General features: G+C 46.0%; 2 protein-coding genes and 1 long non-coding RNA gene across 6 annotated transcripts in view; 2 read left to right on the forward strand and 1 right to left on the reverse strand.

Moving 5' to 3' along the window:
* The window catches only part of NOC2L (NOC2 like nucleolar associated transcriptional repressor), a 42,961-nt gene extending 22,529 nt beyond the window's left edge, over positions 1 to 20,432 (forward strand). The window contains exons 16-19 of the mRNA XM_087944704.1: positions 1,367 to 1,480; positions 3,682 to 3,820; positions 15,331 to 15,480; positions 17,558 to 20,432. Of these exons, the coding sequence (XP_087800830.1) occupies positions 1,367 to 1,480; positions 3,682 to 3,820; positions 15,331 to 15,480; positions 17,558 to 17,685 (531 nt within the window). The 3' untranslated portion in view covers positions 17,686 to 20,432. The remainder of the gene's footprint in view (positions 1 to 1,366; positions 1,481 to 3,681; positions 3,821 to 15,330; positions 15,481 to 17,557) is intronic.
* The window catches only part of LOC148129399 (uncharacterized), a 158,124-nt gene that overhangs the window by 92,415 nt on the left and 41,127 nt on the right, over positions 1 to 24,582 (forward strand). The gene's annotated exons all lie outside the window — the stretch shown is intronic.
* SAMD11 (sterile alpha motif domain containing 11) overlaps positions 22,242 to 24,582 on the reverse strand; it is a 79,536-nt gene continuing 77,195 nt past the window's right edge. For all 4 annotated transcript variants that reach the window (XM_026681572.2, XM_026681571.2, XM_087944424.1 and 1 more), the window contains exon 13: positions 22,242 to 24,061. In XM_026681572.2, coding sequence (XP_026537357.2) covers positions 23,819 to 24,061 — 243 coding nt within the window. In that variant the 3' untranslated portion in view covers positions 22,242 to 23,818. The remainder of the gene's footprint in view (positions 24,062 to 24,582) is intronic.

Below are 24,582 nucleotides of genomic sequence, written 5' to 3' on the forward strand. Positions count from 1 at the left end.
GAAAAAGGAAGGAAGGAAGGAAGGAAGGAAGGAAGGAAGGAAGGAACGAAGGAAGGAAGGAAGGAAGGAATAATACTTAAGACTTATATACCACTTCACAGTGCTTTCCAGCCCTCTCTAAGCAGTTGACAGAATCAGCCTCTTGCCCCCAACAATCTGGGTCCTCATTTTACCCACCTCAGAAGGACGGAAGGCTCCCATTTTTCAGGTGGAGAATTGAGGCCCACTTCAGATCAGAGATTATGCCTTAAAGGAAGCACTTTTAAGAGGTCGGCAGTATGGAATGAGAACTTTCTGTTCTTTAATTATTATTTTTTTCCTCTTCTCTTTGCTTAGAAATGTGAGGTTTTGGGGTTGCAATGAGTGTAACAGGACCTAATACAGATGCTCACCCCCTCTAGCCATGGTTTTTACAAGACTTTTAGCATGGATGCTAAAGTGAGAGAAAATGCTAGCACAAGACAGGACGGAAATTAAAAACAGTGCAGTAAACAAACACGAAGAGAGAAAACATACTTTTCTACCACTGGAAAAAAACTGCTGTTAGTCATAAGAATATTTGTTCAGTTTATCATACGACTCCTTATTACAACCAGACATCCAAAGAATAAAATTCTCTCATCCCTGGAGAATTTCTTGTGGAAGCCAACACAGAGTGCTCCATCCTAGCTTGTTTAATCATGGTTTAACAAACCACATTGTCAGGATTCCAGCAGTTACCCCAATTAAATCATGAATCTCGAGCCAAACTTCCAAAACTTAAAAAGGATTTATTGGGAGTTAACATGCCAGCACTGCCTGGGTGTAGCCGACTCTGAGACACATCATTCACTGTCATTCATTGAAAAAAAAGTGACTTAGAACTGTTTTTCACACTTAATGACAGTTGCCACATCCTCGTGACCAAAATTGGGATGCTTGGCAATTGATTCATATTTATGACGGTTCTCGGGGAACGGCCATCGGGGAAGCCTGATCGTTTCACTAACCTCAACAAACTTAACGAATGTCTCACTTAGTGCAAGAGGACTGGCTGTAAAAGCCTTCAAATAGCTCCTCGGCGCTGCCCCTCTGCGTTAGATCAAATTTGTGTTATTAGATTGTGGTTTTGCTCTGAAAAAAGCTCCACGAGTGGATTTTTTTTTCCCACTCCGAAAAACTGTTTTGAACACACAACTCTTGTTTTTTGTTGTTGTTGTTTTTTTGCAGTTTGACTTCAATCTTCAGAACTGGAATAAGAAAATCTGGAGAGACTCCTCCTACCCCCCTTGCACCCAAAGTGGAAAATGCGGGTGGTTTTATGAATGTTGTTATAGGAAATGCTTGGTTGATACCTTTCTTACGCGTCTGGCCAATTTTTTGACAGGAGCGATGGGAAAAAACTATCAAAGCAGAAGGAACTCCACTAAGGACGTACTACGTGACTTGGAAGAAGCTGAGAGAGAAGGAAATTCAGCTTGAAATTACTGGCAAAGAACGGGTAGGACAGTATAGACAATACAGATAATCAGAGTTGGAAGGGGCTCTTGTAGGTCATCTAGTCCAACCCCCTGCCCAAGCAGGAGACCCCTATGCCATTTCTGAAAGATGGGAGTCCAATCTCTTCTTGAAAGTCTCAAGTGATGAAGTTCCCACAACCTCTGGGGGCAACTTCTGTTCCATGGGTTGATTGTTCTCCCTGTCAGAAAATTCCTCCTTATTTCCAGGTTGAATCTCTCCTTGATCAGTTTCCATCCATTGTTCCTTGTCTGGCCTTCAGGTGCCTTGGAAAATAGTTTTCCTTTTTCTTCCTTCCTTCCTTCCTTCCTTCCTTCCTTCCTTCCTTCCTTCCTTCCTTCCTTCCTTCCTTCCTTCCTTCCTTCCTTCCTTCCTTCCTTCCTTCCTTCCTTCCTTCCTTCCTTTTTCTCTCACTCTCTCCCTCTTTTTTCTTTCCTTCCTTCCTTCCTTCCTTCCTTCCTTCCTTCCTTCCTTCCTTCCTTCCTTCCTTCCTTCCTTCCTTCCTTCCTTCCTTCCTTCCTTCCTTCCTTCCTTCCTTCCTTCCTTCTTTTCTCTTTCTCTTTCTCTTTCTCTTTTTCGTTCCTTTTCTTTCTGTCCCTCTCCCTTCAAATATTGGAAGGCTGCTCTCCTGTCTCCCTTGGTCCTTCTCTTCTCTAGACTGGCCAAGCCCAGTTCCTGAAACTGTTCATCGTATGTTTTAGCCTCCAGTCCCCTCATCATCCTGGTTGCTCTTCTCTGCACTTTTTCTACAGTCTCAAAATCTTTTTTTATATAGTTGGTGACTCCAACTCCTTCCATTTTAAGCCATCTTGAGATCCTGGCACACAGCGGGCGACCAATTAATGCAATTGCTACTTTCTGCTTCATTTGACTTTTCTCAGGGTTTTAATCACACATAACCCGCCCATTGTATTGGGGCAGGTTTGGCCACACAATTGCAATCGAAGGAGTATTTTCCTCCTTATTTTGAGATCCCCAACATTTTCTTTTGGCTATATAATTTCAGAGATCTTGAAACTCGTCAGAAATTCCAAAAGAGGGATTTTCTGCATTCTTTTGTGAAGGCTGCATTGGCTGGAAAGGATTAGAAAACAAAAAGACAGTCTTGGCATTTTTACAATTCTCCCATAGTTGAAAATTCAAGATTTCTCTGTAGGATATTTCTTTTTTCCACCCTTCAATATTTCAGACTCTATTCGGGAAGTGGGAATATGATATAGGGCTTCCTGCCTGAGAAGGGGGGTGGACTAGAAGACCTCCAAGGTCTCTTCCAACTCTGTTATTCTGTTAATATTTTACTTCAGTGATTATGTGTAACACTTGCTCATGCGGGAGCCTTGCTATATTCCCTTCTTTCCAACCTGTATGTATGTAGTTTTGTGGGGTTTTAAAACATGCTTTAAAACAGCCCCCTAGTTCCAAATATGATACCCAAATATGGGAGATGCAATCATAACCAGGGAACATACTTCCATATGTGGTGGATGTGCCCCCACGCACGGAGATACTGGCAAAAAATTAGATCATGGTTAGAGGAAATAGTGAAACAGAGTGAAATTTAAACCAGAAATCTTTTTATTAGGGATGATAGACCCTAACATGCACAGAAAATATTAATATTTGATGCTCCATATCATAACGGTGGCCAGAATTTCTTTCGGCCAAAATTGGAAGCAGGCTATGACACACACACCCCCGAAGCCACAATTATTAATAAGGTATATCCATGTGCAGAGATGGATAGATTAACAAAATTATTGAAGGATAAAGAAGAAGGAGAATATTATAAAATATGGGGTGTTTGGAACAAATAAGAATAAGACGCAAAGGCGTCAAATGATCTATGTAATACTATAAAACTACAAAACAAGGTTTTTGTGTAAATAGAGGTAAATAAAAATGTATATGTGTATAAAATGCCTAGAATGACGACGAATGAAAAACAGAGATGCATAACACGTTAATAGAAGATGTCTACAGCGTAAACACTGCTATAGTAACGTTGTAAAGTGTGGAAATTTGTTTTTAAATGTTAAAACGGTTGAATAAATAAATTTATTTTAAAAACAAAACAAAGAACAGCCACCTAGCTGCCTTCTGCATTGGGGCTCATTGGAGACTGGAGGAAATAACGTTTTTAATGTCTTTTTCTTCTGTCCTCCTTCCTTTGTTGTCTGGCTGTAGCTGGAAGACCTGAACTTCCCCGAAATTAAACGTAAGAAGCCGAATGAAAAGAAAGAGGAGGACAAGAGGGAATTTAAGGACCTCTTCGAAACGGAGAGCAGTTCCGAAGAAGAGACCTCAGGTGTCTTCTCCTGTAAAGGTAGGAGGAAGTGTTCGGTGCGAGGAAGTCTCACAAATTGTGCTGCCCTTAACTCACTGCCTCAAATTTCCTACCTGTGTTTTCCCCAAAACAAGACTTTGTCTTATATTTTTTTGCCACCAAAAAAGAGGCACTAGGTCTTATTTTCGGGGGATGTCATCCACTGACTAACCTCACTTGCGCGCGTCACTCCTGGCCTCCTTTTTGCTGTCAAAGGCCTTCAGGAACTTATTCTGCGGCCGACAAAGCTTTCCCGAAGGCCTCTGCAGGCAATAATAGCTCTGGATCGATCCAGAGCTTTGTTATCGGCTACAAAGGCCTTCAGGAAAGCCTTGCCAGCTGCAGAAGAAATGGGCCAGCAAGGAAGGTGTAGGGGTATGTGAGGCTTGGCTACAACTGTCCGAAGGTAAGCAGTAGGGCAGCTCCTCCCGTCCATCCCCACCCTGGCTTAATTTTTACTTGTGTACTCTGGAGTGGGCGGGATCTTAATTAGGGCTTATTTTGGGGGTAGGGCTTATATTGGGCGCATGTGTAAAAAATCAAGCTAGGGCTTACTTTCAGGGTAGGTTGTATTTTGGGGGGAAACAGTGTAGCTTCAAGCTAAAACAGAGGACTCCAAACTTGGAAACTTGTGGACTTCAACTCCCAGAATTCCCCAGCCAATCATGAATTCTGGGAGTTGAAATCCACAAGTCTGGAGACCGCTGAGGTAGAATTTAAAATAGGTTAAAAGTGGAGGAAATACTTTTAAACAGAGTAACAGACTTGGCAGTCTTCTAGTCTTTTCTCTGTCTCCCACCCATCCTTTCCATTTCAAAACAGTTTCCCAGGAAAAAATTCCTTTTTTCAAACCTAACTCAGGGATCGGCATATCTGCCTCACGAGTATTTTCAGAATCAGTTTTAAGCCCAAGGAAAAAGTTTTTTTAAAAAAAGCTTTTAAGCACAAATTTATAAAGCCCACCAAGAAAATTGGACGTGAGATCTTTTGAGTCGATAGCACTGCTGAGATTTTATTCACTCACTCATTTATTCAGCCGGCTGGGTTCCCTGCTGTTAACGCTAAATAATACAAATCATACTTATTGTTATCATTTACACCCACTCTAAATAAACGATGGCAACGTTCACGGTAAGAAACCGATTAAGAAAAGAATAATAACCGAATTAAGTAATCACTTTTTGGGACATAAGTAGCCTCAAAGTCAACCAGCCATCAAGCTGGAGAGATTATTTTAGTCAACACACTTGGAAGAGCTTCGTTTTTAATCTTGTCTGAAACTTGACTTTTCTCAAGCTTGGCAAATTTATCGTAACATGCAGAGGCGCCATTTGGAAACAACGAGTGTAATAAATTTGATGGATTGTTGGGGCAGTTTTATACAATCACTGCATTGCAGGTCTCAATCAATTTTTTAAAATGTCCTTTTTCAGTCTGTCTGGGTGCGCATCAAAATAAAATAATAATAATGGCAATATATAAGAATTAAAATGCATACAATCTGAGAAAATATCATATCCCATAACATGATGCATAGACTACCATCGTAGTTGATTGCTAAGGTAAATGTTTGAAACAGAGAGAGACAGATACATAAGTAGATGATAGATATAGACACAGATAGATATGACAGAGAAATAGATGATAGGTAAATAAATGATAGGTAGGTAGCTAGATAGATTAGAGACAGATAGATAAATAGATGATAAAGATTAGATAGATAGATAGATAGATAGATAGATGATAGATAGATAGATAGATAGATAGATAGATAGATAGATAGATAGATAGATAGATGACAGATAAATAGACGATAGAGATAGATAGGAGACAGATAGATAAATAGGTGATAGAGATAGATTAGATAGATAGATAGATGATAGATAGATAGATAGATGATAGATAGATAGATAGATAGATAGATAGATAGATAGATAGATAGATAAGAAACAGATAAATAGATGATAGAGAGACAGATCTGAAAGATAAATAGATGATAGGTAAATAAAAAGATAGATAGATAGATAGATAGATAGATAGATAGATAGATAGATGAGAGACAGATAAATAGATGATAGAGAGACATAGATCTGAAAGATAGATAAATAGATGATAGGTAAATGATAGATAGATAGATAGATAGATAGATAGATAGATAGATAGAGACAGACAGACAGACAGACAGACAGACAGACAGACAGACAGACAGACAGACAGATGATAGACAGATAAATAGATGATAGTAAAGGATGAATGTATGCATGCATGATAGGGAAAGAAAGAGAAATGACAGATATGACAGGATAGATAGATAGACGGATGGATGGATTAAGCTTTGCTGCAGCCAATTCCACACCCTTTCCCACATATTTTTTTGAAGGATTAATTGAGGTGTTATCTATCCCTGGTTGATTTGCTGTCTTTCTTGTCCTGAGGTGAGTGTGTGTGTGTGAGAGAGAGAGGGAGGGAGGGAGAGAGACAGAGAGAGAAAGAGACTATCTCTGTCCAAAACCAAAATCCTGCTGGGTTTTTCTCTTGCTTTGACTTCTGTGCAGGGCAGCAATGTGCTACGCATGTTGTTCCCGTATTCTTCCAACAGGCAACCTAGATGTGCCTCGGTGCACCGCTGATGTTGTTGGCCTTTTCCTTTTCTTCTTTTTTTCAAAGGAAGCTATCAACTCAGCCAAGACGGGGTTTTCCCAGGAGGGGAGATGTCTAGGTAGATGTTGAAACTTCTGGAGCGGATCCTTGGTGGAGGAAAAAAAGCTGCTGTCACATGTGGAAATCTTCCTTCCTCCACCTAGCAGCCCTCCATCCATGGGGTGGTTGGAGCCAAATTGGGAGGGCAGACAGGGAATTGGGAGATGGGTCATAATTTAAATCTCTTATTTATTTATTTTTAATCAATGTTCCTGGTGGGTGCAGCTTCCTTGAATTTCCCAAAGTTTAAAGATTAATGAGGTATAGAAACTTGACTTCTGTTTTAAGGTCCTTAAGGCTAGTCAGGGTTACAAATCTAATTTGGAATTTACCTTCTTTGTCCCAAAGGTGCTCTTTCAATTGTATTTTGAAAATCAAAGTCCAGTTGCCTTTTGATAGAGCACCTTTGGCACAACCACGGCCTGGATGACGGAGCTGTTCTGACCCAAACCCTTTTCCAATAAAACAAACATGAACTAAAGGGAACAGAAACCTTTTAATGTTTCTTACAATCCCCGGTTAAAAGGCTGCTGCAAACTATTCAACTTTGATAAGCACAAGCCTTGCCAAAACTGTGCGAGGCTGCCAAGAATAACAGATAAGGTTACCTAGAAATATATTACAACACAAGAGTCTTCAAATACCAACTAAGATACTGAAATGTCCATGAGGCTGGAGTTTCAAAACGTCTTTGCTTCCTGCAAAGAACGTCCGATTCACAGCTGGCTTTTATCTTATTGAAGGAGGGGCCATTACTTTGCAGCCTTACTCCCGAGTCGCCCGTGCTGCTGTAACTGCTCTTTTCTGTGAGCAGCCCTCAGGAACATCCTCATCACTGCTGCCAGCCCCCACAATCTCTGAAGGCAGCAGTCCACTCCCTAATGGTCCTGGGGACTCATTTGAGTCCTCGCTCTCCTCAGCCGTCCGCACCTGCTGCCGGCTAACTACAACAGGCGCATCTCCGGAGATGTTCATCTTCTTTTCATCCAACCTTCCTAATAATTATGTTATTTATGTTTTTACTTGTGAACTGCTCTGGGTCGTTGGGAGTGAGTTGGCATAGAAATTTAATGAATTTGGTTGTGGCCTGCCAGCGGGCCAGCAAAGCTGGCGGCAGACTCTGACAGCGAGGAGGTTGGGGAGGAACATGGGCCACTCCTGGAGTCTGGGGAAGGCTCTGACGAGGGCTTTGCGTCCGACAGTTATCAGCTGCCTTCGGAGTTGGAGATCAGTGGGGAAGAAGAACAGCTGGAGCCTATTCCCAATGTGCGCGTGCACAGAGCTGCCAGGAGAAGGAACAAGGCTCGACTTGGGAGTAAAGACAGGTGGACAGTGAATGGCCCTCCCATAGGGAATAAAAGAGGAGAGAAAGGAGAGGGAGGGAGAGAGAGAGAGAGCAGGCCTGTTTCTGTTCTGTTCTATTCTGTTCTATTCTATTCTATTCTATTCTATTCTATTCTATTCTATTCTATTCTATTCTGCATTCTATTGATTCATTGTTATCTACCCCATAGGCCGTTAATGCAAAAGAAGGTCACAGGCTTCCCCCAATTTTGCAAACAGCGTGTGTGTGCGCCTGTCGATAAAGCCAGATTGTGTTCAACCCATTTATGCCATCACTGTGCTTCCTTGCCTGTGTTCAGATGAGTGGAAAATAAGCCGTTAATAGCTAGGAAATTACCAATTTTCTGTTAATTAGCAGCAGCTCACAGCCCCCTCTTCTCCTTCTTCTTTTTTAATTAAATATTGCCATAGTTAAGCGCTCATTAGCGTTTTATAGCAGCTCTAATCTCAGTGGAATCGGTTGGTCTGGAAAAGGCATGGTGGTAGGATCCAAATTGGGTAGCATCCGGCTTTCCCTCGAGATAAAGTCAAATATCCTCGAAAACAGATTTGTTCACCTTCAGCTGCTGAACCCCAGTCAAAAAAAAATCCGGGTGCTGTGCAGATGTCTGAGAGCTAAACATCACTAGCAGAACAGAGTAGCTTTTAGTAGAAAGGGGTGAGAGAGAAAAAAACATCGTTGTATGTACAACTAGTCCTCATTTAGTGACTATTTGTGCTACAATGGGGATGTAAAAGTAACTTTATGGCCACATCTGCAACCTTTGCAGGTCCATAAAGCAAAAGAAAGCCGATGGAAGATCTTAAGTGCATCACGTTTCATTTTGCAATCTCTGCGCTTAACAATCAAGTTGCTAGTCCCAATTGTTGCTAAATAAGGACTATCTGTCTATCTCCCATATCCACGAAACTTCAAGCTCATACAGAGCTTTTCTTCTTAGGATCTCACCCAAGTCCTTTGGATAAGTGCTATGTTGCATTTCTTTAGACTTTTAGAATAACTTTATTGTCACTCTGAATATAAAAACATAAAAAATGCCATATCTATCTGAACAGCGTGTTTGTCTGGGCACAATTTTAAGTAAAGATACAACCATATTCATGTTAGTAATCCTAATAAACAGATCAATATTAATCAAATAATAATAATACAATGAGTTGCTCCACCTTGCAAAAATTTCAGTGCAAACGTTTTTATTATCTTTTTAGATTTATTTATTTATTTTTAGTTTCTAACCTCACTTTCTGTTAGTTAGCCATCGGTAAAAATAAATCCCCTGTTAAAAAGCACACTCTCTTTCTCCCTTTCCTTTTCTTTTTAACGTCCATCTGTCCATCTCGGCACATTCTAATATTTTTTTATTTATTTATTGACACTTCCATCTGTAGAGACCTCCTCATTTTATCCCCGTTGTCGTGCAAACACAATGCTTGCTGCCTTTTACGATGTGCCAAATTGTGTTGTCAAGCTTTGAATGGGCATCCATGGAAATGAAATTTCCCCCCATTTTTCTGGTCCTTCCGGCTGGCCAACTACGGCTGTTGGCTGTTCCATTGCAAAAGCCAAATTCCACAGAGGCATGCTTGAAATAAATCACAGCTTTAAGCAGGGTGGGAGCTTAATCGTCTTCTAAAACACATTGGCTTTCTTTCTTTTTCTTTTTTTAATAATAATTTTTATTGTTCTTTTTCACCTTTAATACACATTAATCTTGTTTTTAACAGTGCTGTGTCATTATTACACAAATTATTCTACACATCAATCTCATATAAGTATCTACATTTATACATCTTTATATACATTCATTTACTTTTATCTGTAATTTTATTTCCTTTATCCTTATTTCTATTATTCAACCAAATATACCAAATTTTACTTTTCTTTCTCTTTTAGTTTTAATGTCCATTTGTCCATTTCAGCACAGTCTAGAATTATTTTTGAATTATTAATTCCTCAGTAGGCATGTTATTTTGCTTCCAACATTGTGCGTATATTATTCTTGATGCTGTCAGAATATGTAATAGGATAGATTTAATCTTTTTTCTACAATTCCCCTTAATTATTCCCAATAGAAACAACTCCGGTTCAAATTCTATTCGCTCTTCCACTCTCTCTTGTAGCCAACTCCATATTTTAATTCAATATTTTTGGGCTTCCGGGCATGACCACCACATATGGTAGAAGGTGCCTTGGTTCTGTCTGCATTTCCAGCAAACACATCGGCTTTCTTTTGCCTCCGATCTATGACTAAAAACCCAAGTGCACCTCTGCTGGGCTTGGTTGCTTTGGGAGAAAGAGAGCAAGGACCTCAACCCCCCCTGTCCCCTCCATCCCAGACCCCCTCCCCACCCTTGGTTCCCAGAAGGGTGGGGTCCATCCTCCCGCCTGCCAGATTTGATCAATGGCTCGTCTGCAGGGGAGAGGCGACACCACACATTGCTCTCATTTACCAGCTGATGAGGTTGCTGGCTGTGGGGGGGGGGGGGAGATGTGGCTGCCTGTGGTTATTAATGGGGCTGTTGGGAGGATGGGATGGTGGATGGCCGTGTCAGGAGGCAATTAAAGCTGCGGAGGGAGGGGGAAACGGCTCGGCTGGCACGCCTGTCTTCCCCGGACCCTGGCTCGTAATGAGCGATCTGTCCACATTAAAACCACGGCGGCAAGTCTAATGAACGTTAGCGGCTTTCCAAGCCCGTAATCACATTACCCCCCCCCATGGAAGAGGGGTGGGTGGATGGGAAGGGGGGTTTCAGTGACCAGAGTGGTGGGGAGGGGGGAGAGAGAAGGAACCTCAAAGGGGCTCCGTTGTTGTGATCCCAGCTGGGGGCTGCGGGCTGGCAGATTGGGGTCTGCTCCTTTTGTAGAGTTAATTCACCAGCAACCCCCTCCCCGAAATGTTTGCAGGGAGGGGAGGATAATAGATAATGGTGCAATCAGCCTAGGATCCTCTCCAAACTTCCCTTAGGGGCTTGTAACTTAGAATACAATAGCAGAGTTGAGAGGGACCTTGGAGGTCATCTGGTCCAACCCCTTGTTCAAGCAGGAGACCTAGAATAGAATAGAATAGAATAGAATAGAATAGAATAGAATAGAATAGAATAGAATAGAATAGAATAGAATAGGAGGAGTTGGAAGGGACCTTGGAGGTCTTCTAGTCCAACCCCCTGCTTAGTCAGGATACCCTACACCACTTCAGACAAATGGTTATCCAATCTCTTTTTGAAAACTTCCAGTGTGGGAGCCTTCACAACTTCTGGAGGCAGGTTGTTCCTCTGATTAATTGTCCGCCTTGTCAGGAAATTCCTCCGTAGTTCTAAGTTGCTTCTCTCCTTGATTAGTTTCCACCCGTTGCTTCTTGTCCTGCCTTCTCAGGTGCTTTGGGGAATAGCTTGACTCCCTCTTCTTTGGGGCAGCCCCTGAGATATTGAAACACTGCTATCGTGTCTCCCTTAGTCCTTCTTTTCATGAGAATTCCCCAGCCAGTAAGCTAATGAACTTTTAAGACGGGTGGACTTCAATTCCCACAATCCCATGGCTGGGGAATTCTGGAAGTTCACCCATCTTAAATTACCCAAGCTTGAAAAACATTGCCTTAGCATCACAGCTACATCCAGTGGCAGTGAGTTCCCAAAGCTAGGCCCGCATTGAGCAAAAGTTGGGCTTGGGGTAGCTCCACATCCCCGGTGTGCATAATTCTGGCCAGATTAGGGGCAGAGCTTGGAGGGCCTGTGACCAAAAGAGTGGAAATCAATTATTTTTCGAGAGTTGGGTTTTTTTGCAGTGCCTCTTAGACATTCTTTGTTGTTTTATTTCGCCATTAAGATTCTTTGTTGTTTTATTCCGCCATTAACAACAACATATGGGCCTCCTAAGCTCCTCTCACCCCCAAATCATTTGGGGTGTTTGGGAGTGAAGACCCTGTGGGTGCCAGGCTGAAGGTAGAGGAGGAGGGAGGGAAGCAGGGGGAATTTCCCATCCCTTCCCTCCCGCTTTCCCTGCTTTGCTGCCCCCTGTTATTCTGTAATAGCTCCCTGGTTAAAGTGATTAATAAATTCTTCGGGGTGCTCTTATTTCCTGTCTAAATTGGATTAAAACTCAGAGATCTGCGACTCCAGGAAGGAGCAGCTGGCAGCTCAGACAATGCATTCGCTCTCTCCCTCTCCTCCAGTTTGTGGGTTTGTGTCTTCAGTGCACACACTCAGACCGGAGCTGAAAAGAAACGGGCACCCTCGTTCTGTGCCCTGTGGCAGAGAGGGTTGGTGCCAAGCAGCAAACACAACTCACACTAGAAGGGGGAGGACAATAAAGGTTTTTGTTCTGCTTCTCCTGAGCTTCCGCTCAAGAGTTTTTCCACTCCGTTCATCTTGGGGGTACCTGGAAAAAAGCAGGTTTGGGGCCCAGCCAGCAGGAAGTTGAAGGGACGCGGTGGCTCAGGGGCTAAGACGCTGAGCTTGTCGATCGGGAAGGTCGGCAGTTCGAATCCCTAGCGTTGCCGCGTCACGGAGTGAGCTCCCGTTCCTGGTCCCAGCTTCTGTCAACCTAGCAGTTTTTGAAAGCAAGTAGAAAAATAGGGACCCCTTTGGTGGGAAGGGAACAGCATTTTGTGCACCTTCGGCATTTAGTCCTGCCAGCCACATGACCACGGAGACGTTTTTGGACGGCGCTGGCTCTTCGGCCTTGTGACGGAGATGAGCAATGGCGCCCCCTAGAGTCAGAAATGACTAGCATGGATGTGCAACGGGAACCTTTACCGTTACCTTACAGCAGGAAATTGGAGCCCCTGGAAACCTGAGCGCTGCCTAAGCCAGGCAAGATATTTTAATCTGCAAGAATTCCCTGAACCCCCAGAATCGGAGGAGCCGAGAGAGGGAAGGGTCACTTCCAACAAGATATTTCCTAGTGTTTCCCATGGCGGCCGTCACCTTGTGGGAAAGGCGGGAAACGATGGCCCTTTTAGGATTTCTGGACTTCAACTCCCAGAATTCCTGAATATTCTGGGAGTTGAAGTCCACAAACACTTGGGAATTCTGGGAGTTGAAGTCCACAAACACTTGGGAATTCTGGGAGTTGAAGCTCACAAACACTCAAGAGTCCACCGTTCACCACCTCTGTCCTACGGGAAGGAATGCTAGAGGTTTATTTATTAAATTGATTTATATAGCTGCCCGTCTCAGTTTATGACTCCAGGCAGCTCAGAACAACAATACATTCAAATGCAAAATAAAACGAGGCATAAAACACCCAGCAGCCAGAGAATCATAAAACAAAAACCTCCAGCACAGCCAGGAAACCAGAGAGTTACGTTTATTTTTTAAATAGTAGCATTTATTGCATTTTGATTTTTCCAGTTCCTTCTACGATTTCTCCTGCTTTGGGAGAATTGCTAGGTTGGATATAAAGGAAAGCAGAGAATAAATGCACACATCTTAATGGTTTTTATTTTTCTGTTTTTATTTATTTTGGCTTGAGTTTATTTTTATTTCATATTGCCTGGAACGCCTCCATCTAGGGTAGAAAGGGGGTGTATAAATTGCAATGAGAAAATGAAACTTGTATTGCTTTAAATTGTTATTAAAAAAGACTCGTAGTTTTTGTTTTTTTTTAAAAAAAACCTGCCTCTCTAGATCCAGTATCAAAAATATCTGAAAAATACTTAGCATATTTTTATATAAGTGGTGCAAAAACCCCAGCTTCCTCCTGTGGTTTGCACTGGAGCAAGAAACCGATCCTTTCATCTGAATTAGTGAACGTGTGAAGAGAAGGAATGAGGAGCAGATTAACTTGGTTTTATTGATTCCTTGTGCACCCCCTTATATTTTTCCTTAAAGGCAAAGATAAATGCAGCTGGGGGACTTGCTGTGTCACATCCTCTCATAAACTATTATCGAGTTAACTTCTGCAAAAGGAAGGGAACTCCGAAATTGTCGTAAATAAATCGAAATAAGTAGTTTATGTTCAAGAGGCTGATGGCAGATGAATTGAATGGGAGAAAAGCAGAAAAGTTTAATAAATATTCTGCAGGACTATTTACCTGATCCAAGAGGCTGTTTTCCCCCCTAGTTTTTTTTTAAAAAATACCGCAAAATAAGCCTCTAGTCCGTAAGAAGTTCAGAAATTTGGTTACCAGATTTATCGGCGTATAACACGCACTTTTTCCCCTGAAAATAGGGGGCAAATGATGTATGCGTGTTATACGCCGATATAATGTTAAGAAGCCTTCGGTGAATGCTGCTGGGATCGGGGATCAAGGACACAAATGAAAGAAGGGGAGGGAGGAAGCAACTGAAGCCTGTCCTTCTCTCTGGGTCAGCTCTGTCAGTCGCCTCTCGCTCCTCCACCAGCACAGGAAGAAACTGCTTCAAAGAAGCGGGGCTTCCGAAGCGCCCGTTTCTCCCCCCACCCCACCCCGCCCGCCCGCCCGCCCGCCCGCAGTGCTCCGTTCTGCCTGCCTGCCTGCCTTCGTTAATGGTTGAATCGGAACAGCTTCGGCTGAGTAAAAGAGGCGAATAGTTATTATTCTCAGCCGAAGCTGCTCCCAAACAACCAGAAACTAAGGCAGGCAGGCAGGCAGAATGGGACACTGTGGATTGAAGCGCGCGGGGGTGGGAGTGGGGGGTGAAACGGGCGCTTTCCTGAAATTTCCTCTTAAAATGAAGATGCGTGTTATACGCCTGTGCGTGTTATACGCCGATAAATACGGTACGTATTCTTAGAACTTTTATTTCTCAAGTATTGGGGCATTTTATTACTTGCACATAACTTTTTTTCGGAAATCTTTTCTAATCTCCCTTTCCTTGCTGTCCATCTCCTAAAAGTCTGGAAACTTGCTTTTTCTCCGTTTTTAAACAAAACCAACACCAACTCCGAGAACTAATATTAGGATCTGTCTCCATACAGCCTTACTTTTGCAATTTCTCTTGTTTCCAACCTTGTAGCCCCATTTGATGTTTGGGGTTGAATTTCCTGCCTTTTCTAGCTGAGAAAAGCTAGGAAAATATTTGAAATAAAAATCTGTTTGGGGAGCCACATCTCCTTTCATTCCTTCTCCCCAATTTGGACATTGTTTTCTAAGCAAGCTTCAGGTTGCAATAAATCTCTCCTCTCACTTCTTTTTTTTAAAGCTGTTGCAGACACTAACATTGTTTTCTCTTGATTAAAAAAAAAATCAGGAATAAAAAGGCTTGTTTTCGTCCCTTAAACCAGGAGCCTCCGACCTTGGTAACTTTAAGCCTGGAGGACTTCAACCCCCAGAATTCCCTAGCCAGCAGGGCTGAATTCTGGGAGTTGAAGTCCTCCAGGCTTAAAGTTGCTAAGGTTGGAGAGCCCTGCCTTAAACGACTTGAGTGGTGCAAATATTTGCTGCTGTTTTTTAAATTTCTTCTTTGCAGAAGAACTGTTTTACATCCCCCGTGGAGCGCATAGACTGTATATCACATCTGTTCCCGTTTTTGTTTTCTGGGTGTAGAGAAAGGCAAGAAGAGGGCTGCAGACCGTGTTTCCATGAGCAGCAGTGAGGAAGAGGAGGAGGAGGAGGAGGAGGAGGAGGAGGAAGGAGAATATGAAGTGGACGATGAGGAAGAGGAAGGAGATGAAGACAACCTGAGCGACTCAGATGGTAAAGAAACGAAGAATGAAAAGAGATTTCCTTGCAGCTTTCCACGTGCAAAAGGAGACCAGGCCATCCCTTACCGGAGTCCCTGAACCCCGTCCCTTAACGGTTGAGGGGTTCAGATTTTGCCCTGCCGCAGGAGAGGCACCTCCAAGCCAAACCCCCCTCCCTCCAGCCTCCCTTTGCTCCCCTCCCCTCCGTTTCCTCCCCCCCACCGCATGCTCTGCGGCTAAAAGAGCTGGGCACAGTGCCCAATTCTCAGGAGCAGATGGCAGAGGCTTGGCATGCCAGCCTCGGTGTCAGTGCCCAGAATAGACCGACGCCAGAGGCCAGAGTGGACAACGGCTGGCACCCTTCGGCATTTCCACGTGCCAACTCTCACACCGCTTTCTCTCTCTCTCTCTCCGGGATTTGTTTCCCTCCTCATCTCGTTTATCCCCTTCCCTTTTCGGTCGGCTGCTCCAGTTTCCTCTTTCCCTGCGTTTGTTTTCCGGTTGGCCCAAACCTTCCCTTCGCTGGGGGCAAAATCCTGACCCCGGAGGGACCAGTTATCCGGTTCAAACCCTCGGCGAAACCGTTCTGCCTGAAATGAGGTCGAAGGAGAGCCAGGGGGAGCTGCTCTGGTGTGGGGTTCCCCCCCCTCCACAGCCCTCGCTCCCCAGGGGGCAGGGGGTCCGGGCTGTTTGCCTCACCCTGAGGCGGCTGTGTTCACACTGGATGGGGAGGGAGAATTTATGTTCCTGTCCATCAGAATCCTAGTGGACAATTGCTTAAATATGAACCAGACGTGTGCTGCAGCTGCCAAAAAAGCCAACCCAGTTCTAGGCTGCATCAACAGAGGGATAGAATCAAGATCACGTGAAGTGTTGATACCACTTTATAATGCCTTGGTAAGGCCACACTTGGAATCCTGCATTCGGTTTTGGTCCCCACACTGTAAAAAAAGATGTTGAGACTCTAGAAAGAGTGCAGAGAAGAGTCACAAAGAGGATTAGGGGACCGGAGGATAAAACATATAAAGAATAATTGCTAGAACTGGGTATGTCTAGTCTGATGAAAGGAAGGACTAGGGGAGACAGGATAGCAGTGTTCCAATATTTGAGGGGCTGCTCCAAAGAAGAGGGAGTCCAGCTATTCCCAAAGCACCTGAAGGCAATTTCCATTTCCATTTCTATTCCTATTCTATTCCATTCCTATTCCTATTCCTATTCCTATTCTATTCTATTCTATTCTATTCTATTCTATTCTATTCTATTCTATTCTATTCTATTCTCGGATGTAAAGTGGCTTCCAGCCCAACCTGTGACATGGATGGGTGCACATGTATGTTTCTCCTTCATTCTGGTGCTCATCAGCCATTCCCAAGGCCCTTTGGCTTCTCCCCTGCTCCTTCTCTCCCTCTTTCCCCCCCCTCTCTCGGGTGGGCAGGTTGATAAACCCCCATAGTTCTAGGTCACCCAACTTAGTTTTCTAGACCATCATGAGACGATCTGCAGGTCCAGCTCTTTGGGGCAGATGGGAAGGTGGAAAAGTTGGTTTGGCAGAGTGGGTCTCCCACAGAAGAATGCAGAGGCAGACCAGAGGGTTTGGGGGGAGGGTCCCAACCCCAAAAGGACCCCCCCCCTTCCATATGCTCAAGAAGTAACACCCTAGCCCATTTTAAGAGGGAAGAGCATGCTTCTAAATTCACCTCCGTAGATTGTTCATCCAGAAACATTTGGAGAGGAGCCCAATTCCCCCCTTATTTCTAGCATGTGGGTTTTGGAAGCCTCTCCCTTTACAGGGTTGTTCCTCCCCCCCCCCCAAAAAAAATAAAATAAAATGGGGGGAGGGAAATAAAGATTTTTCTTCTCTTTGATCCTCCATCCCCATTTGAAACACCCAGGTGCTTTGGTTTATTTATTGCTTTACTTATTATTAAACTTGTATCCTGCCCATTTCCATCTCGCCCCCTCCTGCGCCCTGCAGATGATCCATTAATTAGCACCGATGATTAATTAGCACCCAGCTGCCTTTTTGTGCCCCTTCCTCTCTCCGTTGAGGTTGGATTGACACCCCCTGTCTTCCTTCCTTCCTTCTCCAGGAGGCGAGAGGGCCGTGCCCCAACGGAGCCACCACCGTCGGAAACCGCTGTCTCGGGCAGAGTTGCAACAGCTGGCAAGAGGAGAAGAGGACGTGGTGGAAGACTTGGATTTTTCCGATGGAGACTGATGGATGGACAGATTTTGGGGGGGTGTAACTGGACAGCTGTTGCCACTTGTGGAGGGCCGAGGAAGGGGCTGCATTGTTCCAGCTGGCCCTGAAGCCGAGTTGATGCACTGAAGGGAAATGCCAGAAAATTTTGTCATCCAGCAGGGAAGTCTAAAAAGACCACAATGGCTGCAAAAAAAACCCTGCCTCTTTAGAATAATAATAATGTGGGTTCTGAAAACCATCTCAAAATAATACCTACTTTAAAAATTAAAAAGAAACAGGCCAGCCTTCAATGCTGCCCCTTCCTCTTCTGGAGGCCAATCCCACCCACCCAGCGCTGGAGACGCAGAGATGGAAGACCAACCTGCCACCACATTTTGTGGCTTGGCTCTTTTCCTGCCAAGTGACAGTATTTACAAATTTTTGGGAATCAAACAACAGCAGGAAGAGTTGGACTGGCAGCACAATGCATGCTTTGAATCCCCCACTGCCCCCAATTCCTCTTATTTTTATCTCTGTATGGGAAGGGATCGTGTGTGTCGGTTCTTGGCTTGTAAAAACAGCCTCTTGTGCATTTCTTTCGGAGGCCTGGATCACTCTGCACCGAAACCGCAGCGGGCAAAACGGCCAGATCCCAATGGAGAAACGTTTTTCCCTGCGGCTTTTACTGCATTGTGACCCACGCACGCCTTTCTTCGCTGCCTGTGTGGTGCCCACCAGGAACTGAGACCCCCCAACACACACACACTTGTTGCTTGAGGTCACCGGACAGATCAGGTCTAGAATAAGGAATTATAGCAAGTCTTATTGTTGGTTGTGAGTGGATCCCCAATGTAGACAGGAACTCTCTGTAATTTGCAAGTTAGGGGAAGGGAGTCTTAAGTCTTCAGCTTGGCTAAAGAACCATGTTTGGTGGTTTATGGAGATATGCTTGAGGCCCAAGAGCCCTTAAGTGGTAAATTTGGTTGCCATACATTTGAAATGATGGTGGTTCAGCTAGCTTTAAGCTGTGAATGGTAGGGTCAAGGAATCATGGCCTTTGCCTTGGGTAAGGACCAAGAGTGTTTATCTGGTAGGATTGTGTAGACCAAGGGTCCCCAAACTTGGCAACTTTTAGACTTGTGGACTTAACTCCCAGAATTCTGAGAGTTGGAAGTCCAAAGTCTTAAAGTTGCCAAGTTTGGAGACCTCTTGTGTAGACCAAGTTCAGATGTTGAGATGTCAGAAGAAATTACATCAGGTTTCTCAACCTTAACAACTTGAAGATGTGTGGAGTTCAAATCCCAAAATCCCCAGTTCGTTTGGGGAATTCTGGGTTTTGAAATCCACACATCTTGCTAAGGGGTGAGAAATCCCGATCTAAGAGGGTCATGTATACCCACCAAGTCTTGAATTCTTTCTTTCAGAAAGCCAATTGGCCTTTAGAAGGGTGGACTTCAACTCTCAGAATTAGGGAATTGGAGTCCTCCAGAGTGGAAGGCACTCAATGTCTCCCACTCAACTCCCAGAATTCTGCAGGAGGAGTTAAGAGTTATGGGAGCTGAAAGGTGCAACTTTCAAAGGGAGGGTTTTTAGCTCCCAGAATCCTTAGCAATGGTGGCTTGAGAAGCTTAAGATGTCCCCTTTTCCCCCATGACACCAGATGACTGCAATTCAATTTCCATCTTTCTCCATCCCACGGCTTGGAGACTTCTGGAAGCTGAAGTGCACCATTCTTTGGAGACCAGAGAGCTCCATGCCTTCGCTTGGTGGTGGCCCCCAATTCTCCTCAGTTCTGTGTTCAGAAATCTGGGACTTGGCAATAGAGGCGGTGGGCCTCCAACTCTGAATTCTATTAGGAATTCTGAGGTTTGGAATCCAATCCAGAAGGCAGGTCCATGTCCTGTAGATGGTAGGTCTCCAATTCTTCTGAATTATATGTTCCCCACAGAAGGCATAATCCTCCCTCAATAGGATGCCCTATATAGTAGGGTAGTTTGGAAAACCCTAGAAATTGAGGTCCCCCCCCCTGGCTCCCAAGCATCAGATTGGCTGCCATTCAATCTCTGGTGTTCTCCAGCATATGGACTGGAGAATTCTGGGAATTGAAGATGGAAGACCCATGTTCTCAAGGTGGGTTTGGTGTTAAAATTATCAAGCATTCTGCTCCTGAATGGGAGAACTTCAATTCCCAGAGTTCAGCAACAGGGTTGTAGCATTAAGGCAATCAAGGTTCCCCCCAAATCCAGATGGAAAGTCAACAGATGCGCTCCAGACTTCTCCAGCTTATTTTCTATATTCTGGGAACTTAAATCCAAGTTTTTTGTTTGAACTTAAGCCCCCAGAATGCTTAGCAAAGTCACTGGAGAATTGTGGGAAATGGAGTCCATCCATTTGGGGGTCTTGGGTGATCTGGGGATGTCTTTTTTCTCCCAGAGCTTAGGGGGCTGAGATCCACATAACTCGGATGCACAGAATTGGGGCTTCCCAGGATTCAGAGGGCTAAGGCTACAGAATTCTGGGAATTGAGGTTTCTTGACTTAATCTTTCCCCTTCCCCAATGGGCGCACTTGAGATCTTCCCTTGTTTTACTCCAGGGGTTCTCGGCCTTGGCAAACTTAAGGCGGGTGGACTTTGGCTCTAGTTAGAAGCCTGCACAACTTAATCTTGCCAAAGTTGAAAACTCTTTATGATGCAGGGTCTTAGTTCTGATTCATTGGGTGTCATGCATGCTCCCTCCCCCAATCTCCCCAGCACCTAGGCAGGTGAGCCAGAAAACCCAGGTGTGTCTTGAGGCAAGTCTGCAGTTCCTCCCCTTGTTCTAAGCAGGTGTGCACAATTTATTCCAAATCTTGGAGTTAATTTCAAATAATATACATTTGTGCATGCCTACTTATAACAATGGGTGCACAGAGAAAATCTCTGTGCACGGTGGGTCACACTCAGGAGGGGGGAGAAAGGCCGGGAGCCAGCCATGGCATCAGGGAGGCTGGCAGGGCAGCCCTGGTCACCCCCAGAGCCTCTCTTGCCAGCGTCTCTTGTGCCACGGTTGAAGCTGAGGGTTGGCGGGGACTGGGGGAGGCTGAGAGATGGGGCTGGGGTGCAGGTGGGCTGGGCAGAGAGCGGCCGCCCAATGTCCTTGGCTCTCAGGGTGGCAGTTTGGCCACTCCAAGCCGAGGGACCAATTGGGCAACCATTCTCTGGCCCATCACACCCACCCCATGTCCCATGGGCCTCCCTCAGCCCCCATCAATGCCTTTGGCTTCAGTCCTGGCCTAAAAGGGGTTTGGGGAGGGGGGGCCTGGGAGGAGGGGGAAGAAACCCCTCTTCCTAGAACCTCCTTCCCCTGGGCCCCTTTAAGCCAGGACTGAAGCCAAAGGTGGAGGGTGGGGGGGGCAGGTGGGGGGCTGGGGAAGGAGGGGCAGTGGGGGTGGAAATCAGAGGGTGTATTGCTTGTTTTTTTGAATTCTAATAAAGATTGTCTCTTCTCCCACCCTGAGTGTTGTTTTTTTCCCCTAACCCTCTTCCCCCCATCCCTCGCTACACCCCCTCCCCTGCCTCCCCCCACCCCACCCATTTCCCTCCCTCCTCTGGCCCCTCCCATCTGTGGCCCCAAGGGGGAGACCAGGGAGGGGAAAACCCTGGGTGCCCCCCAGGTCTACTGGGCTGAGGCCCCTCCCCATCTTCCCAGGGCTTTCCTCTTCTCTCCCCCCCAAGGAGGCTGCTGGAGGAGGTGGGCAAGGCAGGCCCTGGAAGGAGGTCAGAGGCAGGCTGGGGAGGGGCTCCTTGCCCACCTCCTCTCCTCTTCCCAGCCCCCTTGGTGCCATGCTGGCAGAGACTCAGCAGGGAAAGGGAGGCCCAGAGAGGGGGGATTGGCAGGCTCTCCTGGCTTTTCAAGGGAGGCCTTTGCCCCTGGCCTGCCAATCTCCCCACCCTCCAGCCCAGGACCTCCCATTCCCCCATTGCCTGGCACCAGGGGAGCTGGGAAGGGAAGAGGAGGGGCGTTGCCAAGGAGCCCCTCCCCAGCCAGCCTCTAACATCCTCCCAAGTGCCTTCCTCTCCCCACCTCCACTCAGCCCCCAGCAGCCCTCCTGGGGCAGAGGGGGGGGGGGAGGAAGAGGTGATGGCCCTGGGAAGATGGCAGGGGCCACCCCAACCCTGCAGACCTGGAGGGGGGGGCACCCAGGGCCTGCCCCTCCCTACCTCGGTCCCCCCTTGAGGCCAAAGATGAGGGAGGGAAATGCAGGCGCTGGGAAGATGGGGCTGCAGGCAGGCCAGCTCTTGGGGGGCTCTTGCCAACCCACTCTGGCTCTCTAAGGCCTGCCTGCCCTCCCCCATCTTCCCAGCACCTGTGCCCTCCACTTACCTGTTCTCACCTGTCCTCATTGCCATCTGGTGTGGTTCCCACAACGTAACAATATTTCATACTTACCCTTTGCTCTAAGCTGACTCATTAAGCCAGGATTTCCTGGGCTATGTTTACCCCCCCCCCCCAATACTTTCATGTTCACCTCTCCCCCACCCAAAAAAGGAATTCTAAGTTCTGAAGGACACACCCCGACACCGTACCTGTTTTATAAACGAAGTGAATTCTCTTTTGTTTTTGTTTTTTTTAATTGTTATTTCAACTGCTTTGCTGGAAAGCCTTCAAGTGGATGGGATGCTTTTAACAAGAAGCTAAAGTACCAACTGAGCTATCTTGGGTTCAGTGTGGCTGCTGTTGAAAACGAACCAGGGGAGGGGGAAAAAACAGACACAGCAGGGGTGTGTCTTCAAAGTTTGGCCCTTCATTCTTTTCCCCCCTCCCCACAAACTGGGCAGACAAACACACACACACACATATACTGGTTGAAAGCAGGCAAGGGCTCCAAGTGGGTTGCCTGGGTGTGGATACCAGGGAAAATGTGCAATTCCGTATCCTCACCCAGGCTGCCCTGCCTTAAGGGGAAAAAAAAACTGCATCCTTTGGGCACAAAAGCCAATTAAAATGGAGCATACCTGTGTGTTGTATGCACACATGCACACACACACACACACACACACACACATAGGAGAATACAGCTCAGGGTTGAACTGTGGGGTCTTTGGTGCTCTCTGAGCTTGGTTTTTTTTTTTTTTTACAGGCGTTTCATCACCCAGCTTGGTAACGTCATCAGTGCCCTGATCATGCCAATCCTCACTGCACTGATGACGTTACCTAATTGGATAATGAGATGTCTGCAAGAAACCAAGCTCGGAGAGGACCAAGGACCCCTCACACACATACAAAGAGACTTCCAGAAGGGAAACAATGGGTTACCCCCATTCCCCCAAGCACAATATCCTTCCTGCTTCCTTCCTGCCTCCTTCCCAACAATTCCCAGGCAGCCAAACCCGCGGCTGATGGGCCTCCCTGCAGCCTCTAAACTGCAATAGCACTTTTAAGACTTCTATGCCGCTTCACGGGGCTTTTACGGCCGTCTCTAAGCGGTTTGCAGAGTCAACAGGGCATTGCCCCTCCCAACAATCCGGGTCCTCATTTAACCGACCTCAGAAGGACAGGAGTCCCGAGTCAACCAAATGCCCAGAAAGGCCAGGATGGAAACAAACAAACAAGCGAGCGAGCAAACCAACCAACCGATGCCCATCAAAGAGAGAGAGACACACAAAGTCAAAGGAGAGAGAGAGAGAAAAAAGGAAGAAGATAGCCCCACACAGGACTGGCTGTGCTGTACCATCCAAATAAAAATAATAAAAAATAATAATTAAAAAAAATATCATGGAGTGGAGTTTGGACACTGGATCACTTTGTCTGTCTTTGGTATTAATTCAAAAGCTGCTAGCGATGCATAGACCTCCCCGCCCCTCCCCCCCCAAGAAAGGGGCGCTGTACTGGTTCCAGCCAGGGATGAGATTCCACACTCCCCTCTGCAAAAAAGGCAGAGGGGAGGAGGGGGGTTTCCTTGCCCCTCCATGGCCAGTTTGCAGAGCCATTTTTCCTTCTCCAGGTGTGTCTTCCTTCCAAGGTTTCTTTGGAGCAGTTTCCCCACCCTAATTAAAAAAACAAAAAAAACCATCCCGCCGAGTCTTTATTTCCCCCCATACGAATATTTTAGCAGATTTCCACACGGCCTCTTGGTGGGGGAGAAACTTCCTTCTTCAGTGAGATGTCCGATGGCGGAGAATCCAGGCGTTACGAAGGGGGCTTGGGGGCATCGCCCAGCGCCAAGAGAGAAGTCCCATTTTCCTGCTTGGGGGAGACCCGGCTGGGGAGAAGCGTCCCTCCGTAGGGGGACGAGGCCACGCTTCCAGTGGAGGGTGGGCGAAGCTCCGCGGGAGGAAGGTTGCAATCGGCGGGTCGCAGGCCGGGTGGCTGCAATGGGAAAGCCACCGGGAAACTGGCCATATACAACACCCGGCCCACCCTCTTGGCTACCTGGAGGAAAAAACAGCAAGAAAAGCAAATGAAGCACCTGGGAGGTGTTGTGGCACGCCAGCGACCCGGTGAGGAGGTTGGGGAGGAACCTGGGCCAGTCCTGGAGTCTGGGGAAGGCTCTGACGAGGGCTGTGCGTCGGAGGCAGAGAGAGGGCCAGGGCCGTCCGACAGTTATCAGCTGCCTTTGGAGTCGGACATCAGTGGAGAAGAAGAGCAGCTGGAGCCTGCTCCCAGTGTGTGCATGTGCAAAGCTGCCAGAAGAAGGGAACACACCTAAGGAACAAGAGTCGACTCCGGGATAAGGGCACAGGATAGATGGTGAATGGCCCCTCCCATAGGGAATAAAAGAGGAGCGAAAGGGGAGTGGGGTTTTGCAGGAGACACTTAGTTCAATTCATGAGGGTCAAGATCTTGACTCCTTGCCAAGTATTGTCTGCCACAGAGTGACGTTTGGAAGCTATCGGCTTGGCAGCTCTCCAAGCCTGATAAAGGTCTGTAGTTGTGCAATCTCTTGAAAGATT

The sequence above is a fragment of the Notechis scutatus genome, chromosome 16 (assembly GCF_049901735.1).
Source record: "Notechis scutatus isolate UNSWTSFEM ecotype Mainland chromosome 16, rNotScu1.2, whole genome shotgun sequence".
Lineage (NCBI taxonomy): Eukaryota > Metazoa > Chordata > Lepidosauria > Squamata > Elapidae > Notechis > Notechis scutatus.